This window comes from Papio anubis, chromosome 5 (assembly GCF_008728515.1).
Source record: "Papio anubis isolate 15944 chromosome 5, Panubis1.0, whole genome shotgun sequence".
NCBI lineage: Eukaryota > Metazoa > Chordata > Mammalia > Primates > Cercopithecidae > Papio > Papio anubis.
Genome location: NC_044980.1, coordinates 83,482,495 through 83,508,877, shown reverse-complemented (window position 1 = coordinate 83,508,877; position 26,383 = coordinate 83,482,495). Strand labels below are relative to the sequence as shown.

Sequence of the window (26,383 nt, the reverse complement as noted above, 5' to 3'; positions counted from 1 at the left end):
ATCAGAGATGTAGGAGGTTTTTGTTTGTTTGTTTGTTTTTTAAAAGTTTCACTCCATAGTCCAATTTTAACTTCATTTCAGATTACTTACAGTATTTCCTTATTGTCCAACAGTTCTTTCTAGTTCTGCTTCTGAAAAGTAGAAACTGGACAGAAAAGGCTGCTAAGAGGATAGAAATAGGAATAATAGGAAGGAGGAGAGAGTAAAAGAGCAGGGTTGAAAGAAATCAGAAAGAGGAAAATCAAGAAGACATGTAAAAAGAATTCAATGTTTTGTTACCCTTTCATTTTTTGATTTATGAGAGAATTGATCTGGTTCTTTTCTCCAAACATTTGCCACTTGAATACAAAGTACAAACAGACTCAGGAATGACTAAGAGATGGATGGTTAATTATAGGTTAGCTCCAGATAAACAAGTCCAGTTACTTAAAAATAAAATGTGTTAATTCTTAATATAATAATAAAAGCATGTACTAATAAAAATTCAATCTATATAGAAAGTTTAAAGGAAAAGGCAAAATCTCCTGCCTACTCCCCTGCCATGTCTAGTCCTTTTCAGCCACTGTTAAAATTCCTTGAGTAACTTTCCAAATGGAAAAACTAAATGCATCTCTCTGCATGTATGTGTGGTGTGTGTGTGTGTGTGTGTGTATGTGTATGTGTGTGTGTCGGCAGGGTACGGGGGGTAGGATGGGAGATGCTTATTTAAAGTTTTATTCCATAGAAATGACATCATACCTCCTGTCCTATCTTTTCTTCTGAAAATAGAGTAAAAACATTTTAAAGTTCTATATGCTTCAGTCATTCAAGCTCCACAAGTAAGTGGAATTTGTCTTTTTAAGCACTGTTTTTCTTCAACAAAAACTTCTTAGGTAAATGAATGAATAAATCAGCAAATGCCAGATTAACTTCACTCTTTTGAACCCAAGTATAACATTATATTGTTTTAATGTACCAGAAGTATCAGTCAACTACTGATAAACATTTAGAATGTTTTTAGATTTTGGCTATTGCTGTGCAAACATTCCTGAACCTATCTGTTAAATCTTACACATGTGTATCTGTAAGTAAATCTAAGGTAATTACTTAGCAATGTAATAGTTCAGTCAATTGCATTTCTAATTTTGATACATACTGCCTAACAGGATGCATCAATTTACACTCTCACTTCAGTACAACTTCTATTCTGGGGCAACTTACAAAAACTAAACGTTAGTGACTAAAACATATTCCTAGAAATTACATATTATTTCATCTATAGCCTTTTAACAGAAACTGTGTCAGATGAGATCTTGAAGCACTAAAAATCCTTTTGGCTCTGCTGAGCACTGGGGACATCCTTTTTCTTAAAGACAAAATGCTTGTTCCTACTGGCCAGCTTTCTGGAACTTGGCCAAAATTCACGCTCGCCGCTTCTTTTGTGTATTCTGATAATAAAATATAACCCTATTCTTGCATTTTTATAAAAAGCTTAATATTTGCATCCTTGTTAAATACAAATAACGATTCAAGAGCATGCAGATATCTTTGAGAAAGTTGTTTATATGAAGGATACAGGTATTGGTCCTATAGAAGTGCTTGAAATCTATCACTTTGACTCTCACATTAATTCCGCTGTCTGTTGACATTAAAATAAGAAAAATAACCTATAGACAGAAAGAAGGTTGTATTCCCATTAACATTCATGAGGGCTAAGCAGCCGAAGTCCTACATATCAAGTAGGGAATATATCCTTTGTCTGCTGATGAGAGAATGTCTCAGTGATAAATGGTTACAGACAGGGATGTCATGAGGGCAACAACACACAGAACAACTCAGACAATCTTTTTTCAAAAGTCGTCTTCTCCTGCAGTTCTTTTTGTGACGCTGGGGAGCACAGTTCCTATCCCTGCAAATAAAAGAAAACTATTGCAATGCAAAACTCCTAACCTTTGCAGAGGCACTTACCAGAAAACCAAAAACATACCCTTTGAAAAACAATTTAAAACCAAGCTTCAAAGGCTTTCTAATGTATAAATATTCAGACATTCTGAAAAGCACTACTGTGCACCCTGCACCCCAGCTATTTGTGCCTAAAATGGGTATTGTCGTAACAGTTAGCATGGTCGTCAAAGTGCAACATCTCTAATGTCAACACTGAGAGACATCAGACTCATTAAAATGCTTTACATTCATTTATTAGGTTGGTGCAAAAGTAATTGCGGGTTTTGCTATTCAAATACGTAAATTGAAACACATTATCATACTCATTTAACACATTTGTGATAAAAATCATGTATGAAGTCATGAGTTTGTTATTGAACAAGCTAACATCTCATAGAGTCCAATGGTGACTACCAATGACTCAGTTAATTTTCAAACCAAAATAAGTTAGATTACAATTTGTTGACTCCCTTGACTCCTCCAGCCAGGGAAAACATTTCCTGGGGCCTGACTCTAGGTGGCTCACTTTCCTCACCTAAAAACACAAAAGTTGAAACAACCCTCCCCAACCCTCGTCCTTGGTCCCCCAAGGGTTTCTCTCCAGTATTTTGCTTCTTCTGCAACAGTCTGGAGTCTTCAGCATGAAAAGGGTAACAAGCATGGTGCAATTTTCTGAAACTGTGATGTCAACAGTGGTTTTGAGGTGTCCTTCCCCACCCTAAAGAAAATTCGAGATGCACAGCAAGAAAAAAATGCAAGACAGCTCCCGGACACACCCTGAGCCACGGCTCGTCCTCCGTGTGCCTCCGACAGTCTCTGCCAGCTCCGTGTGGTCGCTGGACAAAGACGCAGCCAGTAGGTCGCTGGGGGTCGCGGGTTCGGTCTGCTGACTTGACCACCAGATCTTTTCCGCTGGGAGTGAGGTGACGGGGAAGGAGGAGAGGAGTTAAGGGTAGGGCTGGGGATTGGACCCGGTGATTGGACCTGCCCCCGGGCCTCTGCGGAGTCCCTGCGCCTGCGTGCTGGGCGTGGACCTGTGGTTGGACTCCCCCGTTCTGGGCTTGCCCTCCGCCTCCTCCCCCGCCCCTTCCCACCTCCGCCCACTTGACGCGATGACGCACCTCAGGTTTGCGGACGTGGCGGCGGCGTACGGCCCGGAAGGCGGAGACGTTGGCGGCAGAGGCGGAGGCGGACTGGGTCAGCCCAAGGCGGAGGCTGGACTATGAACTTGCCCGGGACAGCGGGGGCGACGGACCTTTTGGTCATCTCGTCGCAGCGTGTCCCCTGCTAACGAGGACAGGTAAAGATGGTGGCAGGAGGTGAGGGTGGCCCGGTCCAGGAGGGCGGGGTTGGGCCCCACCTGCGTCCTCACTGGAGGCGCTGAGCCCTCGGCCACAGGTGTGGTGGGTGCTGTAGGGCGGGGCTCGGCCCGCGGGGAGGACACCCCCGAGAAAGGGAAGAACTTCCAGACCAGCCCTGCCAGGCCCTCTTGTCACACTGTCGGGGAAACTGAGGCTCAGAAGAAGGACACCTACCGGCTTTATTACTGGGGCAGCTCATTTCCCACCTAAATACAGCATTTCTCCCACAACTTTATGTTGGCGTGAAATATTCGCTGACGGCATCTTGTCACATCGCTCAAGTGTCATGCCGTGACCGAAGAATCAGACGTAATCCTCGCTGACGATAGCAGGGAAAGAAAAACTTGAGGTCTGCGATACAGAGGGGAGGAAGTTAAGTTTTAAAAAAATAAAATTGGCCCTGGCAGCGGATAAGGCACTTTGATTCTGTCCCTTTGCAGCTTTAACTTGTGCCCTGTGACCCTCTTATTGCTTCTTGCTTAAAGAAGGTCAAGGCGAAACACCCAGCAGCAGCCGTTCTACCGTACGAAGGTGTTTGAGAAACCATTTTCAGTTACAGTCTGAGCTGATGAATGCTTTAACACTGTTTTGTGGCCCTTCGTAATCTACGTAGCGCGCAGGCTTGTTCCAGGTTTCTGAAGAGGGAATTCGTGCCTTTTTCCTGCACTAAGAGAATTAAGAGAAGTGAATAGAATTGAGCCAGATGACTTAAATATTACGTACTTTCTAATCTCTTGAGTAGTAGACTGGAGTGATTGCCTGGGTCTGTCTATTCACTTCGGTTGGAGACACAGCCAGTTCTTGATCATTCAGAATACCCAGTTTTGTAACTAGGTATAGTCAGCTGCCTGCATTTCATTATAAAGGGGAATGGAGAGATAGTGAGACAGGTGAAGTTCTGACCTTTAAATTATTATTTAGAAATATATCATGGAGAGAGGTTGATAGAAACAAATAGCTAAAATGGCTTTGGGGCATTGCTTAGTGATTTTCAGTTAGCTGTACTACTAAGCCAATTTTTAAGTTCTAAGAACAAATTATTAGGGAGAAAGTGTCTAACGGGACAGCATAAGTAGGTCGGTATAGCCACGTGTAAATTGCTGTATATTAAGTCTTAACTTTTTTGATCATGGATGCCTTTTGAGAATATGAAGCAATAAAAATTCTCCCCAGAAAAATATACATATGTATAAAATTTGCCTGGAATCTACAGGGTTCACAGACATTCCCTAGATTAAAGACACAAGATTAAAAAAAGACTTGGTTAAATGAGTGGAAATAAAACTGTTATCCTTGGAGGAAAAGATGTGGTCATGGCTTCAAAACTACTTTGGAGATATAAAATGTGATAGTTTTCTTTAGTTTGATAGCTGTCAAGTTAGGAATCCTAGTTCTTGGTAATAATGTAGCACTTAAGAGAACAGTTGAAATAATCTACTTAACATATAGCTATTAGTTCTCTGTGTTATCTTAATAGGAAATCTTGAGCTTTTAAAGCATTACAATATTGCCCTTAGAGCAGGGTCAGAAACTGGCTTTCAAGGGTTGGATTCAACTATATTAAATGGTTTTAAAGCATTTTATGATAAGTATACGCCTACATAGAAAGTACAGGTTGGGTAGTCCTTACCTGAAATGCTTGAGACCGGAAGTGTTTCAGATTTCTTGGGATTTTGGAATGTTTGCATATACATAATAAGATATATTGGGGATGGGACCCGTCTGAACATGAAATTTGTGTTTCATGTTCAACTTATACACATAGCCGGAAGGTAATTTTATATAATTCGTGCACAAAAGTTTTTGTACCTGGAACCATCAGCAGGCAAAAGTGTCACTATCTCAGCCACCCTTATGGAAAATTTGTGGTTGTTTGGCATTACCATCATTCCTAACTCTGAATTTATGTGCTACTAGTAAGCAATCATTTTCTTACACTTATTCACACATAAGCGCTTAACAGGAAAAAATAAATTAAAAAAAAAAAAAGACATACCATTAATACAGTGAAAAAATAATGTGTTCAGGGTACTTAAGCACATCACCAGAATACCTATACAGGTTTAGCATTCCTAATCTGAAATCTGAAATATAAGACGTGGAATTTTCCATTTGTGGCTTCATGTCAGCACTCAAAATATTTCAAATTTCAGAGTATTTAAGATTTGGATTTTTGGGTTAGGGATCCTCAACCTTTGTAATTTATTGTCATCCATTTTATGTACTCAGATTTTTGGAGCTGGTCTTTTCTATTTTTTGTTTGTTTTTTCCTGTTTCACCTGGTGCTCATCCATAGTATTAAAAAAATAGTGAGTCTTTGAGATGTTATTTTGCTTTGGCTTCCATGACATAATACTTCCATGGTTTCTCCCTCTCCTGGACACTCCTTGTCCATATTTTCAGGCTGATTTCCTTTCACCAAGATACTGAATGTTGGACTTCTTTAAGGCTCAGTCTTGGGCCCTCTTTTCTTTTTCTATACTCTCTAGGTAATATCATATGTACTCACAGATTCATTTTCACCTATGTGCAGATTGGTCATGAAATTTTATTTCTAACCTAGACCTTTTCTCTGAATTTGACTGTATAGCCCATTTGTCTATTTGCTATTCCTTTTTACTATCTTAGAGGAATTCATAGTCATAGCCATGCACCTACTGCCCCAGCTCCTCTTCCATATCTCAGAGAATGGCACCACAATTTGTTATGTAAATCAGAAATCTTGGTGTTATGCTTAACTTACTCCCTCTCTTCATGTCTGAACCACCTTAAGTGCAAAGTATTTTATCTCCAAAGTGCTTCTTACTACTACCCTCCATCTTTCCCAACAAGAACAGAAAGCAATCTTCCCCTTCTTATGTGAATAATTAACACGAAGCCAAAACTGAATGTGGGATTAGTTTTTTAGGTTCTTGTGTTCCTAATGAGAGTAGATCAACTTGATGATGGTGAGTTGAGAGTGAGTATGCAAGTAAACAAAAAGTATTCATTGATGCATGTTTTTAACTTAGGTCAGCTCCCAGTCAGTCTTACAATGCTTTTTCTAAAGTATAAATGAACACAGTGACCTAAGATCTGTTCACAGTCTTTATGGACCATCAATTGAAGTTGATGAGGACTCTTAAGTTGACTAAAAGGCTTCCAGGGAAGCAAAATCATAACCTGTATAGCTGGCATATCTGCACTAAATATAAATACCGAAGTCCAGGAGGAAGTAATACAAAAGATACTCCAAATTTGAATGAATTTAAAATGCAGAACAAGCCGGAAAGTTTTGAATTCATAAAAGTGTATGTGTATGTAAAACATGCTTTGATTCCATCAGAGCTATAAGTTGTATAGTCACAAGTTTTTAATACATAACACAATTATTTCTCTGATTTTCTTCACATACTCAGAATAAGGGGAATTTAAGATTGTATATTTATACATTATATTTAATGTAATATTTTATAGTGTTTAATTTTATAAGTTCTATTTTTACCAAAAAAATTATAGCAATTTGCCTGTTAGTATGTAATTACTCCACGTATTTAGTGATATATGATCTAATAGAGGAGGAGATTACCTCTTCTTCCCATACCTTTGCCTCCACTGCCAAATATGTTTGTTGTACTTTAACAGTTATAAAGCCTGAACCTAGACCAGGCATGGTGACTCACACCTGTAATCCTAGCACTTTGGGAGGCTGAGGTCGGCGGATCACCTGAGGTCAAGAGTTCCAGACCAGCCTGGCCAACATGGTGAAACCCTGCCTCTACTAAAAATACAAAAATGGGCTGGGCATGATGGTGGGCACCTGTAATCCCAGCTACTCGGGAGACTGAAACAGGAGAATCACTTAAACCTGGGAGGCAAAGGTTGCAGTGAGTTGAGATCGCACTATTGTACTCCAGCCTGGGTGACAGAGTGAGACTCCATCTCAAAAAAAACAAAAAAAACAAAAAAAACTTAAACCTAATGTTCAAATAACTAATACCATTAAAACAAAAACAAAAGATTGTGTCCTGAATGTACGATACATGCAGTCAGTCAGTTGGATCAGCTACATTCCAAAATTTTCTCTGCTTTTTTTTTCTTCTAGATTTTAACATTATGGCAGGAAGGCATCAGAATCGTAGTTTTCCTCTTCCAGGAGTTCAGTCAAGTGGTCAAGTACATGCATTTGGAAATTGTTCAGACAGTGATATGTTGGAGGAGGATGCTGAAGTATATGAGCTTCGATCCAGAGGAAAAGAGAAGGTCCGAAGAAGTACATCAAGAGATAGACTTGATGACATTATAGTATTAACAAAAGATATACAAGAAGGAGATACACTAAATGCAATAGCCCTTCAGTACTGTTGTACGGTAAGTTTTAATATCACATAATGCAATCCATAAGAAATTATTTGTTTACCCACACTGAAATAAATTCCATGTCCTTTTTTACCTTGTTTATTCCTTTCTCCATTTTTTGCTCTTATTATTTTTTGCATGGAAATCTATGCTCCATGGGGCTGGGAGTGGTGCTCCGCGCCTGTAATCCCAGCACTTTGGAACTGGTAAGATGGATCGAGGTGCGGAGATCAGAGATCACATCCTAGCTAACACAGTGAAACCAAATCTCTACTAAAATACAAAAAATTAAAGGCAGAGTAGTAGCCTTGGCATGCAATTGCTTGTCCGGGAGGCTAAGGCAGGAGAGAGAGAGCGTGAACCCAGAATGGGCTCACAGTGAGCCAAGATCCATCACTGCCTCCCTCCAGCCTGAGCAACAGGAAGCAAGACTCCGTCATCAAAAAAGAGAAAGAAATCTGTGTCTATGTCACATTTAGCAAATGTTTACTTTTTAAAATTTTAACAAATACTTGAATTTCTGTGTCACATTCGTAAATGTTTACTTTTTAAAAGGTACAACAAATGCCTAATTTCTGTGTATTTTAAATCCCGCAGTTTCAGTAGTGAATCAACATAACTATATCTTACTTAATTAAAATTGAAGTAAAAAAATGTGGAAATGTATAAGGAAAAGTTTTCCCTGTAATTCTTGTGCTTGATGTGCTACTTTGGCATGCTTCTGTACCTTTTTTTGTGCTCATAAGTATTTATTTATATATACATGTTTTGGGGAGTTAGTAATCTTTGTATTTTTAAACGTGGATTGTATCGCATTTTACTCTGCAACTTGCATTTTTCATTTTTTAGTGTATCATGGACACCTTCATGACCATCCCTCAAAGCCTTATAGATCTAACTTATTATTTTAAATGGTTGTATAATGTCTGTAGTATCAATGTTCCAGTATTTTTAAGCCATTGCCCTATTAATTGATACTCAGGATTTTCTTGGTGTTTTACCTTGTGTGGCAAATATCATCACAACTGTATCTTTAAATGGCAGTGCCTTTATTTCTGTGGGATAGATCCCAAAAGTGGGATTGCCAGATAAGAGGAATGGTGTATTTTTTATTTTAATAGACACTGTACTCTATTTGGACCCTTTTTCTGTCTGTGTTATTATGTCCATTTTGAGACCTTAGCAGGATATTTTTATATCCACATTGATATGGAAACTGGTTAGAACATTTGTTTTCAAACTTTTTGTTCTCATACTCCCAACAGAATTTTGAAATATATGTACTGTGTACCTCCTCGCACATTTTTAAGTGAACTTAAATTCTTCCTCATGACTTAAAATAGTTACAAAGTGTATAATTTTCAGAATGTTGTATTAACATTTAAAAATAAGACTATTAGAGTGCTCTTTAAATGCATCCACAGAATTCTAAGTACTTCCAGGATTTGCTACCTGAAATTTGTATTTTTTAAAAAAGTGGAAAGTGTGTATATGAGAGCTCTTTTATTAATAGCGTGAGATTTTATATCATCCCTTTTTCTCATTAATATTTTCATCTTCCCCCCAAATTTTTCATGATGTAAAGTATTTTTATACTTGAAAAACCTCTTATTGACTACCTGTAATACTTTCATAGGAACATACATCTATAAGTTTATATTATATAAATGTATTTATATATATTTATATTCCAAAAAAATTATGGTCATGAGGTTGTATTTCTTTCTACATTTGCAACTATTGCAATAATTCACATTTCTTATTACAATTCACAATTCATCAAAACATTACAAATTTTGATTTTAAAATTTAATAAAATATTTTATTAAAATGAATTTTTTTGATGTAAAAGAGCTGGGTAGTTTTTTCCTCCTACCTTGCTCATGTATGGCAACATCAGTTCTTGCCATTATTACATCACAATATATCTAAGTTTATATCTAAATGTAAATAAATATGTGAGTAAATGTTTTGTAGAGAAATAAGACCATTGATAAATAAATTACAGAATATGTCATAGAAGATAGATGGTGGAATAGACTTCAAAATGAGAGACAAGGCTAAAAACATCAAGGTACAGATGTGGTTTGTGGTTCAGAGGTTTTATAACATATTAGCTTTCTTTTAATGAACCTAGAAAATTATCTTAGGAAAATTTAACATACCATCTGAATAATTAAAAATAGGTCATATTTCCAATGAGGTACAAGGATGTTTCAGGCATTCAACAGTGATGTAAAGATTTCAAGGAGGAAATATGGTAAACAACAAAGGGAATTTTTGTAGGTATTTCAGAAATGAGTGGCACAGACTATTTGGGATGAAATGCTTTGAGACACTGAGGAAAAGTTTGATCCATACAGTAAGGGAATACGTATTGTAAGATTTTAACAGGAGTGATACAGAATGGAAAAGTTTGATCCATATAGTAAGAGAATACAGTTATTGTAGGGTTTTAACAGGATTGATGCAGAACAACAGAGGGGCCTGCTGATGAATTGAAGGGGATCCAATAAAGAGATTACTGGAATAATAAAGATGATCAGGACTTAGACTAAAATATTTGTGATAAGGATAAAGAAGTGTTAAAAAATGTACTGGGGAAAATCACAGGATATATCAGTTGATTGCTTATGTGAAATGAGAATGATGAAAAGTGCTTAACATTAATGGAGAGATGGCATTGGCTTCTGTATTAGTCTGTGCTCACATTGCTATAAAAAAATACCTGAGACTGGGTAGTTTATAAGAAAAGAGGTTTATTGGTTCTGCAGGTTTTACATAAAGCAGGCAGCATCTGCTTCTGGGGAGGCCTCAGAGAGCTTTTACTCATGGCAGAAGGCAAAGCCAGAGCAGGCATTTTCACATGGCTGGAGCAGGAGGAAGAGCGAGTGAGAGAGGAGGTTTCACACACTTTTAAACAACCAGATCTCACAAGAACTCAGGACATTATCAAGGGGGAAATCCACCTGCATGATCCAATCACCTTCCCCAGGCCCCATCTCCAACATTGGAGATTATAAGATGACATGAGATTTGGGTGGGGACACATACCCAAACCATATCAGCCACTATAGTGGGAAAGGTGATGAACAGAATTAGTTAAGATAAGCAGTGCATCTTTTTGATGGGAGCATAAGCAACAAAAAAATTATAAAATTTATTATAAAAGGATTTATCATTTAAAAAATACAGTAAGTAGTTAGTGGTATATTCCACTTAGAAATAATCTTAAGAATTATTAAAAATCTGTCAGTTATACAACTGATGAGAAGAATAAAAAGTCCAAGGTTGGAATCTTGAACGCAACCAAGGAAGTTGGCATAGCATAGAAATCATTATAGGGATATTCAGAGAGATAACTTAGGTAGATACTAAACCTTGGAACCCTAATTCAAAAAGAGTATTAAGTAGATTAGTAGGAGTACACAATACCAAGCAAAAGAGCATTTAAAGAGAATGGGGTCAAACTTTGGGATTTGTCAGTGAATCTTCATTTGCTGTAAGACAAAACAGTGTGAAGGTAGTAAGATGATAAAACACCCTTTATCTTTACTGTTTCATTTTTTAGTTATTGTTCAACCCTTTCTTTCTAATCCCCCCACACATACACTGCAAGATAATTTTTCCAGCTTGACCTCTTTTAGTCTTCATTGTACTTGATCACGAATCTACAGTTGATTCTGTTCACTACTCCCTCATAAAGACCCTCTCTGCTTGACCACCTTGAATTTTCAGGTTTCTGGTTTTCCTACTGTTAACATTTAATAATAGCTAACTTTTATATGACATACTATATATCACTGTTCTGAGTGTCCTGCAAAATTTAAATCATTAATGTTCACCTCAACCCTATAATGTAGGTAGTATTATTACTGCCATATTGCAGGTGTGGAAACTTAATGGCAAGGAGGTTAAACAACTTGCCCCAGGCCATACAGCTAGAAAGTGTCAAAGCCATGCTTCAAACCCAGTTATCCATGCTTTTAACCACTATTGTATATTCCCTTCCTGGCCATTCTTCATCTCCTTTGTGGATTTCTGTTACTCAGCATACCCATCAAATGTTGGAGTTCCTTAGGGATCTTGTTGTTTTTTTCTCCCAGGCTTTTTCTAGTGAATCTGTCTACTCTTTGACCTCTTTCACTTCAATTACCTTTTTTTTTTTTTTTTTGAGATGTAGTCTTGCTCTGTTGCCCAGGCTGGAGTGCAGTGGCATAATCTCTGCTCACTGCAACCACAACCTCCCGGGTTCCAGTAATTCTCCTGCCTCAGCCTCCCGAATAGCTAGGATTACAGGCACGTACCACCATGCCTGGCTAATTTTTATATTTTTAGTAGAGATGGGGTTTCATCATGTTGGCCAGGCTGGTCTCGAACTCCTGACCTCAAGTGATCTACCTGCCTCGCCTCTCAAAGTGCTGGGATTACAGGCATGAGCCACCATGCCTGGCCGACTTCAATTATATTTTTGCTGATAGTCCACAAATCTGTGTCTCCAGCTGAGATCGTTCTTGAGTTTCAGACATATATCTACAACTCTGTCCTGAACATCTTCCACTTGTGTATCTCAAGCAGCTCCAAGTCAGCATGTCTAAAATCTGCATTCATCCTCCTCTTACCCTCCACAGTGTTCCATTTCTTAATGAATGTCATCATCCCTCAAGTTGACCAAACCAGAAATCTAAGCTTCATACTAGACCCACTGTATCTCTCTGACATCAATCAGGTGTTACATGATTAGGTTTTAGATTAAAGCATTGATGGAAATGAATGGGACTAAGAGATGGTGGGAGAACCTGGCATACCAATTGGTAATCTGCCAGACACTCCCCTCTTCCCCCAACACAGTGGAATAGGATGTACAGACAGGTTATCTCACAGTGGATGGGATAATACAAACAGGTTGAGGAATATATAATATATAGAGAAAAAGCATATGTGATTAGTCTTGAAGGTAGTTGAATAATGCATTTACACTGAGAAGTTTGTGGGGGGGGGGGGGTGGAAAGTGGAAATGGCCTCAGAAGTAAGGGGGATAAATTACCAGTTTTTTAAATTCTAAGGTATATATGCTTTTCCACACATTTTAGCATCTTTTTTTTGAATGGTGGCATCTTCAATTTTTGGTGAAGTTTTTTTTTCCCCCTAGATATACATAAAATAATGCTGCATCTTAAGAGTTATGGCATCTTAGTTTTGATAAAATATGGTAGTTTTAGTCGGGTAGCATTTGTCTATATTCCAGTTTCCAAATTGGAATAAAGAAGATAACTACCCATAATCCTTCCTTCACAAATTGTTCACAAGTAGAAGGACTGTGGTATTTATGCATGATGCACAAAGGGAAGCAGCAAAGGATTCTAGGATTTACTTAAATAGCATTAATTAGTGTTACAAATATATGTGGGTGATAGTAGAAAGTAGTGATTTCCTAAGATCGGTAGATCTAAAGTGGTGTAGAATTCTCATCTACAAATAAAATTAAAATTTCTCTGGGTGCAACTTAATACTACTAATAATTAAGTTCAACTTTTTTTTTCCTCCAAAAGTAACTAGGATGAATGACTATTGCTACCTTTATTTTGATTTAGAATTCAGTTGTATGTTGCCTTTTTTTTTTTTTCCCCCCACAGGTAGCAGATATCAAGAGAGTTAACAATCTCATCAGTGATCAAGACTTTTTTGCCCTTAGGTCTATCAAAATTCCAGTAAAAAAGTTCAGTTCCTTGACCGAAACACTTTGTCCTCCAAAAGGAAGACAGACTTCACGTCATTCATCTGTTCAATACTCTTCCGAACAACAGGAAATTTTGCCAGCTAATGATTCTCTTGCTTACAGTGACTCAGCTGGTAGCTTTTTAAAAGAAGTAGACCGAGACATAGAACAAATAGTAAAGTGTACAGACAATAAGAGAGAGAACCTCAATGAGGTAGTATCGGCCTTAACAGCACAACAAATACATTTTGAACCTGATAACAAAAACACTCAACGTAAAGATCCCTATTATGGAGCAGACTGGGGAATAGGGTGGTGGACAGCTGTCGTGATAATGTTGATAGTAGGTATAATAACACCAGTGTTTTATTTGTTGTATTATGAAATTTTAGCTAAGGTGGATGTTAGTCATCATTCAACAGTGGACTCTTCACATTTACATTCAAAAATCACACCCCCATCACAGCAGAGAGAAATGGAAAATGGAATTGTGCCAACTAAAGGAATACATTTCGGCCAACAAGATGATAATAAACTGTATAGTCAAGATTCTCAGTCACCTGCTGCTCAACACGAAACATAGCAATTAGTTCGTAATCAAACGTTAGTAGTCACATGTGCATCTGGAATGTGGTGAATCAGTTATATCCAATAATCACTTCAAAGGCAGAATTTAGAGAGATTGAGATGCTTTTGTTTTTAACAAAAGGATTTCACACTTTGAACATTTTTTGAGCAACTAGTTGATGTTGAGAGCAGTTGATCCATAAATCTGGTGTGTCAAAGTTTCAAGCAGAAATTAATTTAAATGTGTGTTTAGGAAATTCTTAACTTGGAAGATGTATCATTTTTCTTAAGATGTATGTTTAAATTTTTTTTAGGTAATTTTTAAAAAGTTTATTAATGTTAAATTTATGATGCAGAATGATAGCATCAGTTATCTGCAGCTGAAAAAAATTTACTACTATGAACCCCCAAAATATTCAGTTGCAAGAAAGTTTGATTCTAAAATTATTCATGGTAGCATACGTAACACACCACTTCAAAACCTTTAAAAATTACATTTAGCACATGTACTATGAAAGCATACATACAAAGAGAAAGGGGAAAGTGATTTATAATTCCTACAACAGAGGCCAAGAAATAGATTAAAATATTTTCAAGACCTCAAAATAATGTATTATGGTTGGGAAGTCAGTAGAACACTGGAATAGGTGAAGACCTGACAGTAATTTTTGTCTTAAGAATGCTTTCTTTAGGACAGACCCTTTAACCTCACCTCTGTGCATCTGTTTTTAAAATGATTATATTTGTCTCTGATATTTGAAAGCACTTTTGTAGTTTTGATGATGAAAAATATGTTAAACATGTACATATTACCATTATTTAAGAAATAATTCCTTATATACTGTGATAAATCATTGCTGTTACATACAGTAACATGCCTTAATTATATTTAATGCCTTACTGCTTTATGTAAGTAAATCCAAGTTTCAGAATTAAAATTAAGCATTATTTCAGATGGTCCAGTCAGATGCGTTACATAGGCTATATAAATTTGTCTCCATTTTCACCATCAAGCACAAATAATTGGGTCAAAACTGTCTGAGGTCTGTTGAAGAAAACGGTTCATTAGGCAAAAATGAGTAGAGGTCTTTTATATTAACTGTAACAGACAAATTAGTAATCCCTTAACCTCTGTTTTCAAAGAGAAAATACCCAATTTAGACTTTTTTCCTGAACTATACATGTAGCATCAAATTGGGAAACAAAGGCCAAAGGTGTATAGATTGCTTGAAAAGGGCATGATAGTGCCTCTTTTTAAGATCTGTTGAGTCGGCTATAGTCTGGCTAAGGAAGAAGCGTTTGCATACGGATTCCATCATTTAATCTTTAAAAGTATGTGTTCTAAAAATGTAACCAGAATGATTCTTAAATAGAAATGAGATTTGGTGGAGTCTGGATTGCCTGTTTTGTATATAATATATACTTAAGATATATAATACCACCTCATTTTCTGGGCATTATTTCCTAATTGTTGATGTTTCAGGCTTTTGATAAGTCATTTTATATATTTCAAATTTCAGTCGGAATAAGTAAATATTTATGGCAAGTGGAGTTTTATGTACTTTCAGAAGACCATCAGGAAAAGACAGGACAAAGAAGTCAAACATTAAAGCCTTTGCAAATATTAGAGGACCTTAGACAATTACCAACAAGTGTTTAATAGGGAAGTTACAAATTGGTTCTCTTAGCAAATTAAACATTTAAAAAATAGTTTTAATGTGCCTTGGGCATCTTGAAAAGAAGAGTGTGATATAATTTATGCTCAGTGTTAACTGGTCAGTTTACATTGTATTTATTAAGCCTGCTGAAAAATGAGGTTTTAAGTAAGAAAATGCAGATTATTTTAGGGTAAACAGGCCAGGTGTCCTTTGAAGAACTTTGTTTACATCAAATTGATGAAATTACAGTGATTCCTTACCTTTTTGCTAGTCGTACTTTGAAATTGTTATGGGTTCGATTTCCAAAATATGTTACTTATTTTTAAAGGAATAAGGTGTGCTGTGTATTTGTTGATTAAAAACCATTTGTCTTGCAGAGTATCCTTTTTTGAAGGAAATATACATCCTTATAACACATCAGGTAGTTTTCTTTTTTCTATATTTAAATTATATATTTTTGAATTAATTGAATATAATTTGAGTTACATATAATTCTGTATAAAGGTTACCTATTGAATTACAGTTCTTATCCGTTTAGAAAAGAATTTTCTAAGCATTTAAAACATTTGGAATAATTTTAGTTTCTAAAAAGTACTAATGTAAGTTAAGTTTGTATCAAATGCAAATTACCTTGTATAACTAATTAACAAGCACAGTTATTGTTTAACATTGTGATTTTAATTGTGTTGACACCCTTATTTGAATCTGCTGCTTTACATGTGGCCTGTGTGTGTGTCTGCATGTGTGCACGCATGCACTTGTATGCAATGTAAAAGTAACAGCAGAATTACTGCATTTGGTTCACTTAAAATTTTGGAGTTAGCAAGTAAAGAAAAAGCTGATAGTTTTATGAAGTCTGGGTTAAAATAAAATTGCTATCCCACTCCTAGGAAGTTATGGGGTTCCTGTTTTCAAAAGGTATGTTAAAAGTGGTTATAGACTCTGCTGGCCACATTAAAAATTAGAAGACTCATGTTAAATTATCTTCTCCAAAGGACTTTTTATTTACAGCTTTTCTTTTGCTGGACTCTACCTGCTTGGCTCAGTGTCCTGAAGTTTTTTTTAAATGAACCACTACTTAGTAATTAGTTCTTTTTTATTTAAAGTATTTACTTCTAAAATTACCTAGTTGGAAATATATGAAGGATACGCTTAGTTTTAGAAATATCATGAAGCAAGGATCTAGTCAGTGTTACAGGATAAAAGTGGAGTCTTTTAAAGTCTGTATTTAAATGGTGCACTGATGGGAATCATTTTTTATTTGAATTACAAAAATGTTGCTCAGGTAATCAGTATTTTCTTCCACGTATGTGCATATTGCACTGTTAGATCATAGAAATATCTGAATGCTTTAATTTTTATGTATGCAAAATCTATAAATCTTTTGTATAATGTATTTTATACAAATGTAACTAGAACATTATGTTAGCATGTACATCTGTAAAATGTTTTTAAAATTTTTTGCCCCTTATTTTTCATATTTTGAAAGATCTGTAACATGTAATAAAGTTTCTATTATTCAATCTAAAATGGAAGCCAGTGAATTTAATTGAATAAAGCAAAGCTTTTCTCCTCTACTCTCAAACGAATGCAGAGATATTATGTAAGATACAGCAAATTGCCAGAGGTTTACCAATTCAGATTTCCTGTTTGCTACAGTGAGGCAGAATACACTGGATTATCTCTAAGACATAGATAAAACATTTTAGATGAATGTTCTTTGGGGGATTTTCCTCAGGGTAAGATCTGGTAAGGCATGGTCCAGGAATTGCTATGAAGTTGTAGATGAGTCATTATCTACAGATTATAACCTGCTCTATTTATATGTAGTTTTAATTTATTATAAAACAACCTCAAGAATACTGTTTAAAAGATGCTTAGCAGAAAAATTGAGAAAGGTCTTTGGAGCTTTTATTTAATGGAGGAATGTGTATAAACCCTGTTTTTTTCTTTTTCCCATTTTCAAATGCATCTTGATCTTAAAATTGTGTTTTTTAAATAAAATGGAAATTTTTACTACAGGGGTTTTTTTATTTTTTTTTTATTTTTTTTTTTTTCTGAGACAGACTCTTGCTTGGTCGCCCAGGCTGAAGTGCAGTGGCATGATGGTTCACTGCAGCCTCGAACTCCTGGGGCCAATTGATCCTCCCATGTGAGCCTCCCAAGTAGCTGGGACTACAGGCACATGCCACCACACAGGCTTGAGATTTTAACCATGTAAAAGCAAAGCCATGGACACTACATTTGAAGGTAGTGAAGTGAAAAGTTTAACAAGAATCTCCATGGACACTACATTTGAAGGTAGTGAAGTGAAAAGTTTAACAAGAATCTTCTGAATGTCTTAACATTTTCTGGTATCTAGTATAAGTCAGCCCAAGCACGAATGATCACACTAAATTATATTGTCTGCCAAATCTCTTAAGTTTGTTGTCATAACTGTGTGTGTGTGTGTGTTGCCATCTTGGCTCACTGAAGCCTCAACCTCCTGGGCTCAAGCAGTCCTCCCACCTCAGCTTCCTCTTGGCCCACTGAAGCCTTGACCTCCTGAGCTCAAACAGTCCTCCCACCTCAGCCTCCTGAGTAGCTGGGACTTATAGGCACAGACCAGCATGCCCATCTCACAACTTTTTTGAATAATCATTACCCAGAGTTTTGTTGTTTGTGGTGATTGTTTATTCAAGACTATTTGGAACAAGCATCCCTGCTTAATAGATAGTTACTAGGTAAGATCTGTATTAACAAATTAGTTTTCTCTCCCAAATAAACATTTAAATAAGTTCAAAACAAAATATCTTACTATAAAACGAACACAATTTTGTAAGAATTTAATGTGTAAATAAATACAGAAAAATAAGCATTACAGCAACCAAACAGTTTTGCTCATGATAGCAATTTTAAAGACACTTCAACAAATACTTTTATGTAACAGGCTAATTCTGCAAAATAACATTCACTTTCCTATGGAATAATTTCACAGTCTCAGATTTTAAGCCAGAAAAATGAGATTCATGCTGGTAAAGCAACCTGCAAATCCTGCTTGTTCTCACAACTACTATACTTTAACATTGTAAAAAGATCTTTCAAAGGGGGAAAGAAGGCTCTTAAAGGGTATGGCTGGTACCTCCCAGAGTAAATCCTTGCCCCAAGGGGCTGCCCTGCTATCTGCAAGACTAAAATTGTCATGACAAATTCAAAGCTAAAAAAAGAAATAACCTTTATCTTCAGTGTATTTGCCTGGTTCAAGTGGTTATCTGCAGATTTATAGTAAGTAAGTAAACAGAACAATATTGATAAGATTTCCGAGAACTAAATGGTATTTGGCTCTGGTACTAAGGAGTTGAAAGAATAAAACACCTATGTTAATTATCAACCGCAAATGACAACTTTTTGTGAGGTTTCTATTCTACGGCTTACTTTATTCATATATTCCATTTAGAATCTTAAAAAATTTTTTGACAACTTCCTTTAAACAAGAAGTAATTCACAAATGGTTAACACAGCTCTAAACTAATAAGATAGGTCCTCACACCCATCTTGAATTACTTAAGAAAGTATTGCCATTGAAAGTGATCTTTTTCCTGAGAAATTCATGTTGCAAAATGGCACAAGACAATACACATTGTCTCCAATTTTCTGCATGAATACAAGATAGGAAAATAAGATTATATTTTGTGAGGAAAACATGTTTCTTAAAATTGTGTTTTCAGTTACTCTCCAAACTACAAATTTTTAGAGGGTGAGGGCCAAATGTAAATTAAGAACTGATCTTTAAGGCAAGAGAATGAATACATATGGTAAATTTTGGTTGGTGTTTAAACAATTTTTATAGGAAATTGTTTACGAGTAGAGAAACTAAGGCACAGAAACAACCAAGCTCAGGTTCAAGGTTGAGTTTAATAGTACAGGTAGAAACAGAATCTAGGGATCTGATTCTCACATTAGAGGATAATAATATCTTCCCAAAAGGGAAAAATAAAATTATCTCTTTTGGTAGATAACATTCATAAATCATTTTTGAAATATATAATATGAATTTCCTTGAAAATCTTTGGCATTTGTGAGAGTCTTTGTAGGCTGAGGTTTTTAGGTATTTTTCCCAAAATATAAAGTTAGGAGAGCTAGCTTTGAAGTTAAACAACAAAAAAATTAATCTTAATTTCAAAATGACCTGAGTTCATTTTGCATTTTTATATAAATCAATTGTACAGCTTGAGTACTCTGAAACATAAAAGGCCACCACACTTCATAGAGTTCACACACATGCATTCTACATGGTATTTATATGACCAGAACTTACTTCACATTTACATAAAATATAAAATTAAATAAAATGTCTTAGTCAAATTTTTCATAAGCCCAACTATTTGAAGATGTCAGTTATTACAGTGGGATGATTAATTCATATATCATACAGTATTAAGTTAGTCCCAAATTCAAGTATTTATAATATTCACCCCATGTGAGAGTTTCTTTGTACTGGCTAAGATGTGAGTTGTGACATTTATATTGCTCAGTTTGGTATTTTTCCCTGTGTGTATGTTTTCCATCACAAAACCTCTATCTCACAATTCTGTACTTGTAAGAGCTCAGGTAGGTTTATGTAGTCATAATGCAGTAGTCTAGAACACACCATGTAAAGGTAAAAAATAAAATCATTTTCAAGTTTCTTTGTTTTTAAAGTGCTCCATGTGCTGTATTATATCAACTTTCAGGTTATAGAAATCCATTATGACTAGCAGTAGTTTTACAAAAGATCAGCAGTTAAGCAAGAATGATTTCTTCAAGTACATAGACATAGATTATAATAGAGCAAAAATTCTTTAGGCACATTCATATTCAAATAATAATAAAAAAAAAATCCATGAGAGTACGTGAGAGAGATGGCAGAGGTGTTTAGAAGGAATGTCAGAATGTCAGGGACTAATTTGTAAGGTAACTAGTATGTAAACTCAAAGTGGTTTTGAATATTTTGGTAACAAATATTTGTCCAAAACAAAACAAAACAAAACAAAAATAAATATTTGTTCCTTATCAGAGACAAAATACAAATCAAGTCTGTCCAAATGTTCAGAAGCTGCGTCATAAAAATATTTTTTGAAAAATTTCATGCCTAATAGGTTGCTTCATCCGTGTTGTCATCACTGTCTGCGCCAAAATCATCTCCATCTTCAAAGTATGAATTAATGTAGTCATTTTCCTAAGTGAAATGATACATTCTTTTGTCAATATTAAAATGAATGAGTAGTAAGAAAATATTCCAGGCTTAAAAGTCTCTGCTTTTTTATCAGCTTCAAAAACACAACAGTTTTTGCTTGTGTTTACCTGTGCTACTTTTTTCCTTAAGACCACCACCTCCCACTCTTGTCAGGCACCAACTAGCTAAGAGAACATGAACGGTTGCCCATACCATCTCGATAGGATAATATAGCTACTAACACATTACAGCTTACTGGGATGATACATAGTTTAGTTAGCTAAACCTCTAAACACTTACCCAAAAAATGCACAGACACTCAAGAAAAAAAGCCAGTTTACATTAACATCCATTAGACTACCCCAGTACTGAGATTTTTAGTCACAAAGCATAACTGAGCATAAGCCAGAGACACTTTTACTTCCTAAAAAAAAAAAAAAAAAAGCCTCATGATACCAAACCAAATCCTTAAGATGCCTATATTATACTCTATTTAGGGCTTCTTAGTTTCTTTTTCTTGTGGCTGAATAAGACTGTTGTCCATGCAAATAACTCAGAAAATATCTGTGCTTTCTATCAAAAATTCAAAATCTTACTTTCTTATTTATTTTTCTGGGCCTCCAGTATCTTGCAATCAAAAATCCACTTTGGATATAAATTAAACCTAAGAGTTATTAATCAGTTGCAATGTATGGATTGTATTTGGATTCTGTTTGAAACAAACAAACCTTTTGAGACAACCAAGAAAATTCAATACTGGCCTGGTATTTGATGAAATTAAGAATTACATTTCATTGTATGGTATGTTATAATGATACAGTGATGTTGCTAAAGAGCCCTTATTTTTGAATCCATACTGAAATATTTGTAGATGAAATGATACGATGCCTAGGATTTTCTTTGCAATCCAAGGCACATGGGGCACAGGGAATGGGATGGGTGGACAGGGAGGGATTGGGTAGATCAATGAGTGGTTGAAAGGTTAGCTATGAATTGACCATTGTTAAAGCTGAGTGATAAGACCATGGGTGTTTCTTTTACTAGTCAGTACATTTTTGCACATGACTGAGATCTGCTATAAAAAGAGATTAATCTCCACATCTCTACTATCTATAGTAAGAAATACAGACTATTCTCAAATTTTATTAATTTTTTAAATAAATTTTATTTCTCCTATCAATTTTATTAACTTTTTTCCAAAGATTTTTTTTTTTTTTTTTTACTATCTGGACAGTGGGATTTTTAATATAAATGTATTTACATAATGCAAGAAAAGTAACATGTATTATTCACTGTATATGCATTATTTAGATAGTTATCTCATTACTTTTTATTCCCTAGATACTGTAAGTTTCTGCATCCAGCTAAAACCATTCCCATCTCTGGAAAGTTGGCCTGGCTTTTCTGGTGCCCAAAAAAATTTGGCAATATTTAGACATCTGGGTGAAGCTTGGGGCCTGTATACCAGGGGAGGGTGGCATGGTTGAGAGTTCAAATGAGGTCTCATTGTAAAGGAGACCTTTGGTAAGAACACTTGTGTAGAAATAAAAGTAAGCCGATTTGTACATAAAGTGGAGATGAATAAGGAAAGGATACTCTAGTATTCTAAATCAAGCATATGTACTTGTGTTTTAGACATGAGTACCTCCTCCAAGTTCTGTTTAAGTGGTTCAAATTTGGTAATTGTGTAATGTTAGTAATCTTGATACAGGTACAAAGTAGTGAAACCTATAATTTCAGTAGTGAAACTGATGGCTTAAATGGTTCTAGGCTCTCATTTGAGCCCTTGTGTTTTTCTTCAATTACAACATTCAAAAGATTGAAGAAGACAAGTTTTTATTTCCTTGATTTTACTAATAGGTGTTACCAGATAATTTGCCGCATTTTATTCTTCAAAAGAAAATGCGCCATCAAATCTTCAATACATTGGATAAATTACCACAAATTTTAATCAATAATTGCTAAAAAGAGCAGAGAAGAATAATTTTAAACGTAGAAAGGTGTTAATGAAGATCTCCTTTCCAACCCTCACTCAGCCATACATGCAGAACACACATCTATTAAAATGGGGAGTTTTTTTGTTGTTTTTTTGTTGGTTTTGTTTGTTTTAAATGAAATGTTAAAATAAACCCACTGGTGTTGTTTAATATTCTGCTAAGGCTAAATGAAGAATTCTAAAGCTACTAGAATCCCAATGTTTGTTGTTTTTGTTAGAGGAGATCTTAATTTCAACACGGATATAGTTCCAACTCAACTCAGTGCAAGCAGACATTGTCAATAGAGCATTGCAAATGCCAGTCTTGTCTCAAATATTGACCACACAAACTAGAACCTACTACTACCCTACTACCCCCATGGCAGTGTGACAACCAAATGTATCTCCAGACACTACTAAATATCCCTTCAAGAGTATTGAAAACCACTGGTTTACAGCAATAAGCTTTCAAATATGACCCAAACTTGGCTCTTCCATTCAAAGCAACTGAGCTTTCTAAAATATAAACATCATTATACCATTCCACTGTTTAAAACCCCTGAATGCTCCCCACAGTGCTCAGGATAAAGTCAAATTTCTCAGCTTGACATTCAGAGTCCTTAATGACCTGCTTATCTCTCCAGCTTCATCTCTCAACATAAGCCCACTTACACCCTCTAGTTCAGCCATACCGATTTATCTTATCAGTTAAATTAAGATGCTACACTCTCATCACCTGCAAGCCTCTCTCCATGTTCTTTTTTCTCCCTGTAAGTGTCCACTCCATTCCATGTTTCTATCTTGATGTGATTAGCTCTTCAGATCACCTAAATTGTCTTCCTTAAAATATCATCTTTGATATGCCTAAAATAGACTTTGGTGTGCCCATAGCATCTCTTATGTGCCGCTATAGCATCCTGTACTAACATATCATAGCGTTATTCACTGTGTATTAACTGTTACCTTTCTTGTCTCTCTAGTGATTTCCCTGAGAGAAGAACTGTATCTTATCTTCATATTCCCATTGCCTAGTACAATTCCAAGCATATACTTAGTGTACACTTACTATAGGTTGAATGAAAAAGAACTGAGGAGTTACACGTCTATTCAGGGTAACTATGGGGAGGGATGCAATCAATCAGAGAGATTATGGCAAGAAAAAGAAGCCCAAGGGAAGAACCCTGAAGAACACTGACATTTAAAGACTAGAAATAACTCAAGAGACTACAAAAATGTATCAGAAATAGGAGAAAAATGAGAAGCATCATGTAGCAAAAATGAAGGGAAGCTACCATGTTTGTCTACGACTTGGCAATTAGCACAATCCCTGACATACAGAAGATGCATATAATTGCTGAAAATTGTTGAATTTAAAGGAAATTATAAATATATGTATTTATATATATAAGTATATATATATGTTGCCCAGGCTGGAGTGCAGTGGCATAATCTCGGCTCACTGCAACCTCTGCCTCCTGGGTTCAAGCGATTCTCCTGCCTCAGCCTCCCAAGTAGCTGAGATTACAGGCACCTGCCATCATGCCTGGCTAATTTTTGTATTTCTAGTAGAGACTGGGTTTCACCATGTTGGCCAGGCTGGTCTCGAACTCCAGACCTCGTGATCCGCCTGCCTTGGCCTCCCAAAGTGCTGGGATTACAGAGTAAGCCACTGTGCTTGGCCAGGAAATAGTATTTTAATAATAGAGCTATCAAAAGTGTTAAATACTACAGAAAACTTAAGTGACATAAAGGCTAAAATTTGTCTGTGGTGAGCGTGGTAGCAATAATTTCTTTCTTTAAGCTACTTGTCAAAAGCAATAATTTGAATAGGATGGAGGTGAAACTAAGATTGAAAAGAGCTAATGGTGGGGGAGGAGGAGGGTGATGACAGCTAAAGCAGCTTTCCAAGAGATGGCATGAAGGAGAATGTAGACACCATATTTTACAATGGGAAATGAACATGTTTTAATACATGAATGGAAGAGACAGACAGAAAAAGAGGTTAAAAATATGGAAAGGGAAATGACCTGAGGACTATGGTTCCAAAAAAGGATAGGACCGTTACCCCCAAATAGGATAAAGGGGATTTCCTCCCTCGATAAAAAAAAAAAAAAGAGGAGGAGGAAGGAAGACACTGAGTTTGCAGGCAGAACACATGAAATTAATAGAGTTTCCTCTTGATGACTTCATTTCCTGTATGGAGGTACTATCACCTGCTAAGAGTGAAAGAAAAGGTAGTAAACAAAGGGAAATAAGAAGAAAGAAGTTGATCTAAAATAATTGCTGTAAAGAGCTGACTTAAAAAAAGAAACAGAAAACATGTTAGCCAGAAAAATGGGGCTAGTGTTTTTTGAGGGGCATCAATTTCTGTGATTCCCAAGAAATGCTCAATAGGTCAGATTTGAAAGGGGAAAGAGATAGAGAATGGAAATGATCAAAGTTGGCTTTGGTCTAGAGTGTGCGCTGGGAGGACAAGAGACAAGAATAATGGCAAAAAAGAAGATGAAGGGTGAGCAAGGGTCTAAGTTTCTTAGAAAAGAAAATTAAAACAGAGAACCAGCAAAGGGGAAAGAGATGATCAGAAGTACTGACAGTCTCAATCGTGTCAGAGAGCAATAGAAATAAAAACATGAATGATCTGAAAAGAAGGCTGGAGACAAATGTGATCTACCACAAATGTGACATATTCAATTTTTAAATGTTTAGACTTAAAATTTATCTGAAAGAATAGACAGAATATTCAGGAAAATTGTGAAAACAAAAGAGTAGCACGGAAGACATGCTCTACAAGCATAAACAAATAATCAGAAGCTTCTACTACTTGGAACAGCTTAGTGTTGATTCAAAATAGATCAGTGGAACAGAGAACAGAGGTAGAAATGGGAATCTAATAGCTGATACAGGAAGAATTCAAAATCAATGAGGAAAGCAAATTATTGAAGAAATGAGGTTAGCAGCTGGCTAGCCACTCGGAAACAGATAAAAAATATATCCACACTACTCTGTTTATGTCAATATAAATTTCAAAAGATAGCAAATTTAATGCAAAATAAATATAGTAAAGATTTCATAGTTGGAACAGTTTCTGGAGAAGCAAAATTTGAGAATGTGGTAGAAGAGGCTGAAATGAAATGCAGACAAAGGTCACCAGAATAGAGAAGAAACTCTCCACCTAGGGTTACTGTCTGAGGTGTCTACAAAGTCCCAACAAGGCTGTGGTCTGCAAAGTTACCCTGCTAAAAATATACCTGATTGACCCAAGCTACTTCTGAAATGTACTATGTGCATTTCATTCTAAAAGTTAGGCATCCCAAATCGAAAACACAGGGTCCTCCTGACTCAGCCAGATACCTGAGGTTAAATTATCAATCTTCTCTGATAGTGTCCACACGCACTTTGGAATTTGAAACACACTGCAGGGATTCTCCTCTAGACCTATGTGGTTAAGCCCTCCGTTACCTGAATTGCTGACTTAAATTTTTATGTTGTTAAATCTTAACTGCACTAATCTGATCAATCTCCTTAACTTGCAGATTTATACTTACAAAGCTGCCAATCAAGTTATTTTTATCTCCTATATTCAATTTGACATCATTATAATTTCAATGCTATAATAGTTCTCTCGATAGCAAGGAATTGATGCCATTG

General features: G+C 35.9%; 2 protein-coding genes and 1 long non-coding RNA gene across 11 annotated transcripts in view; 1 reads left to right on the top strand and 2 right to left on the bottom strand.

The window, feature by feature from the left end:
- Positions 1 to 1,522: 1,522 nt before the first annotated feature.
- Positions 1,523 to 3,150, bottom strand: LOC103885242. The gene is made up of 2 exons (XR_648222.2): positions 3,045 to 3,150; positions 1,523 to 1,888 (listed from the first exon to the last, which is right to left on the bottom strand). It is a non-coding gene; the product is annotated as an uncharacterized LOC103885242 (long non-coding RNA).
- LYSMD3 (LysM domain containing 3) lies at positions 2,547 to 17,096 on the top strand. Of its 2 annotated transcripts, none has more exons than XM_009208765.4 (3): positions 2,547 to 2,778; positions 7,369 to 7,634; positions 13,259 to 17,096. In XM_009208765.4, exons 1-3 carry the CDS (start codon positions 2,658 to 2,660, stop codon positions 13,922 to 13,924), a joined length of 1,053 nt encoding a protein of 350 aa, XP_009207029.1. In that variant the 5' UTR covers positions 2,547 to 2,657; the 3' UTR covers positions 13,925 to 17,096. The 2 variants fall into 2 exon arrangements, with proteins under 2 accessions (XP_009207029.1, XP_003899965.1); XM_003899916.5 differs by lacking the exon at positions 2,547 to 2,778 and adding an exon at positions 3,077 to 3,223.
- Positions 17,097 to 18,377: 1,281 nt separating this feature from the next.
- The window catches only part of POLR3G (RNA polymerase III subunit G), a 41,950-nt gene continuing 33,944 nt past the window's right edge, over positions 18,378 to 26,383 (bottom strand). For all 8 annotated transcript variants that reach the window (XM_009208757.3, XM_021939548.2, XM_003899914.3 and 5 more), the window contains one exon: positions 18,378 to 20,763. In XM_009208757.3, coding sequence (XP_009207021.1) covers positions 20,677 to 20,763 — 87 coding nt within the window. In that variant the 3' untranslated portion in view covers positions 18,378 to 20,676. The remainder of the gene's footprint in view (positions 20,764 to 26,383) is intronic.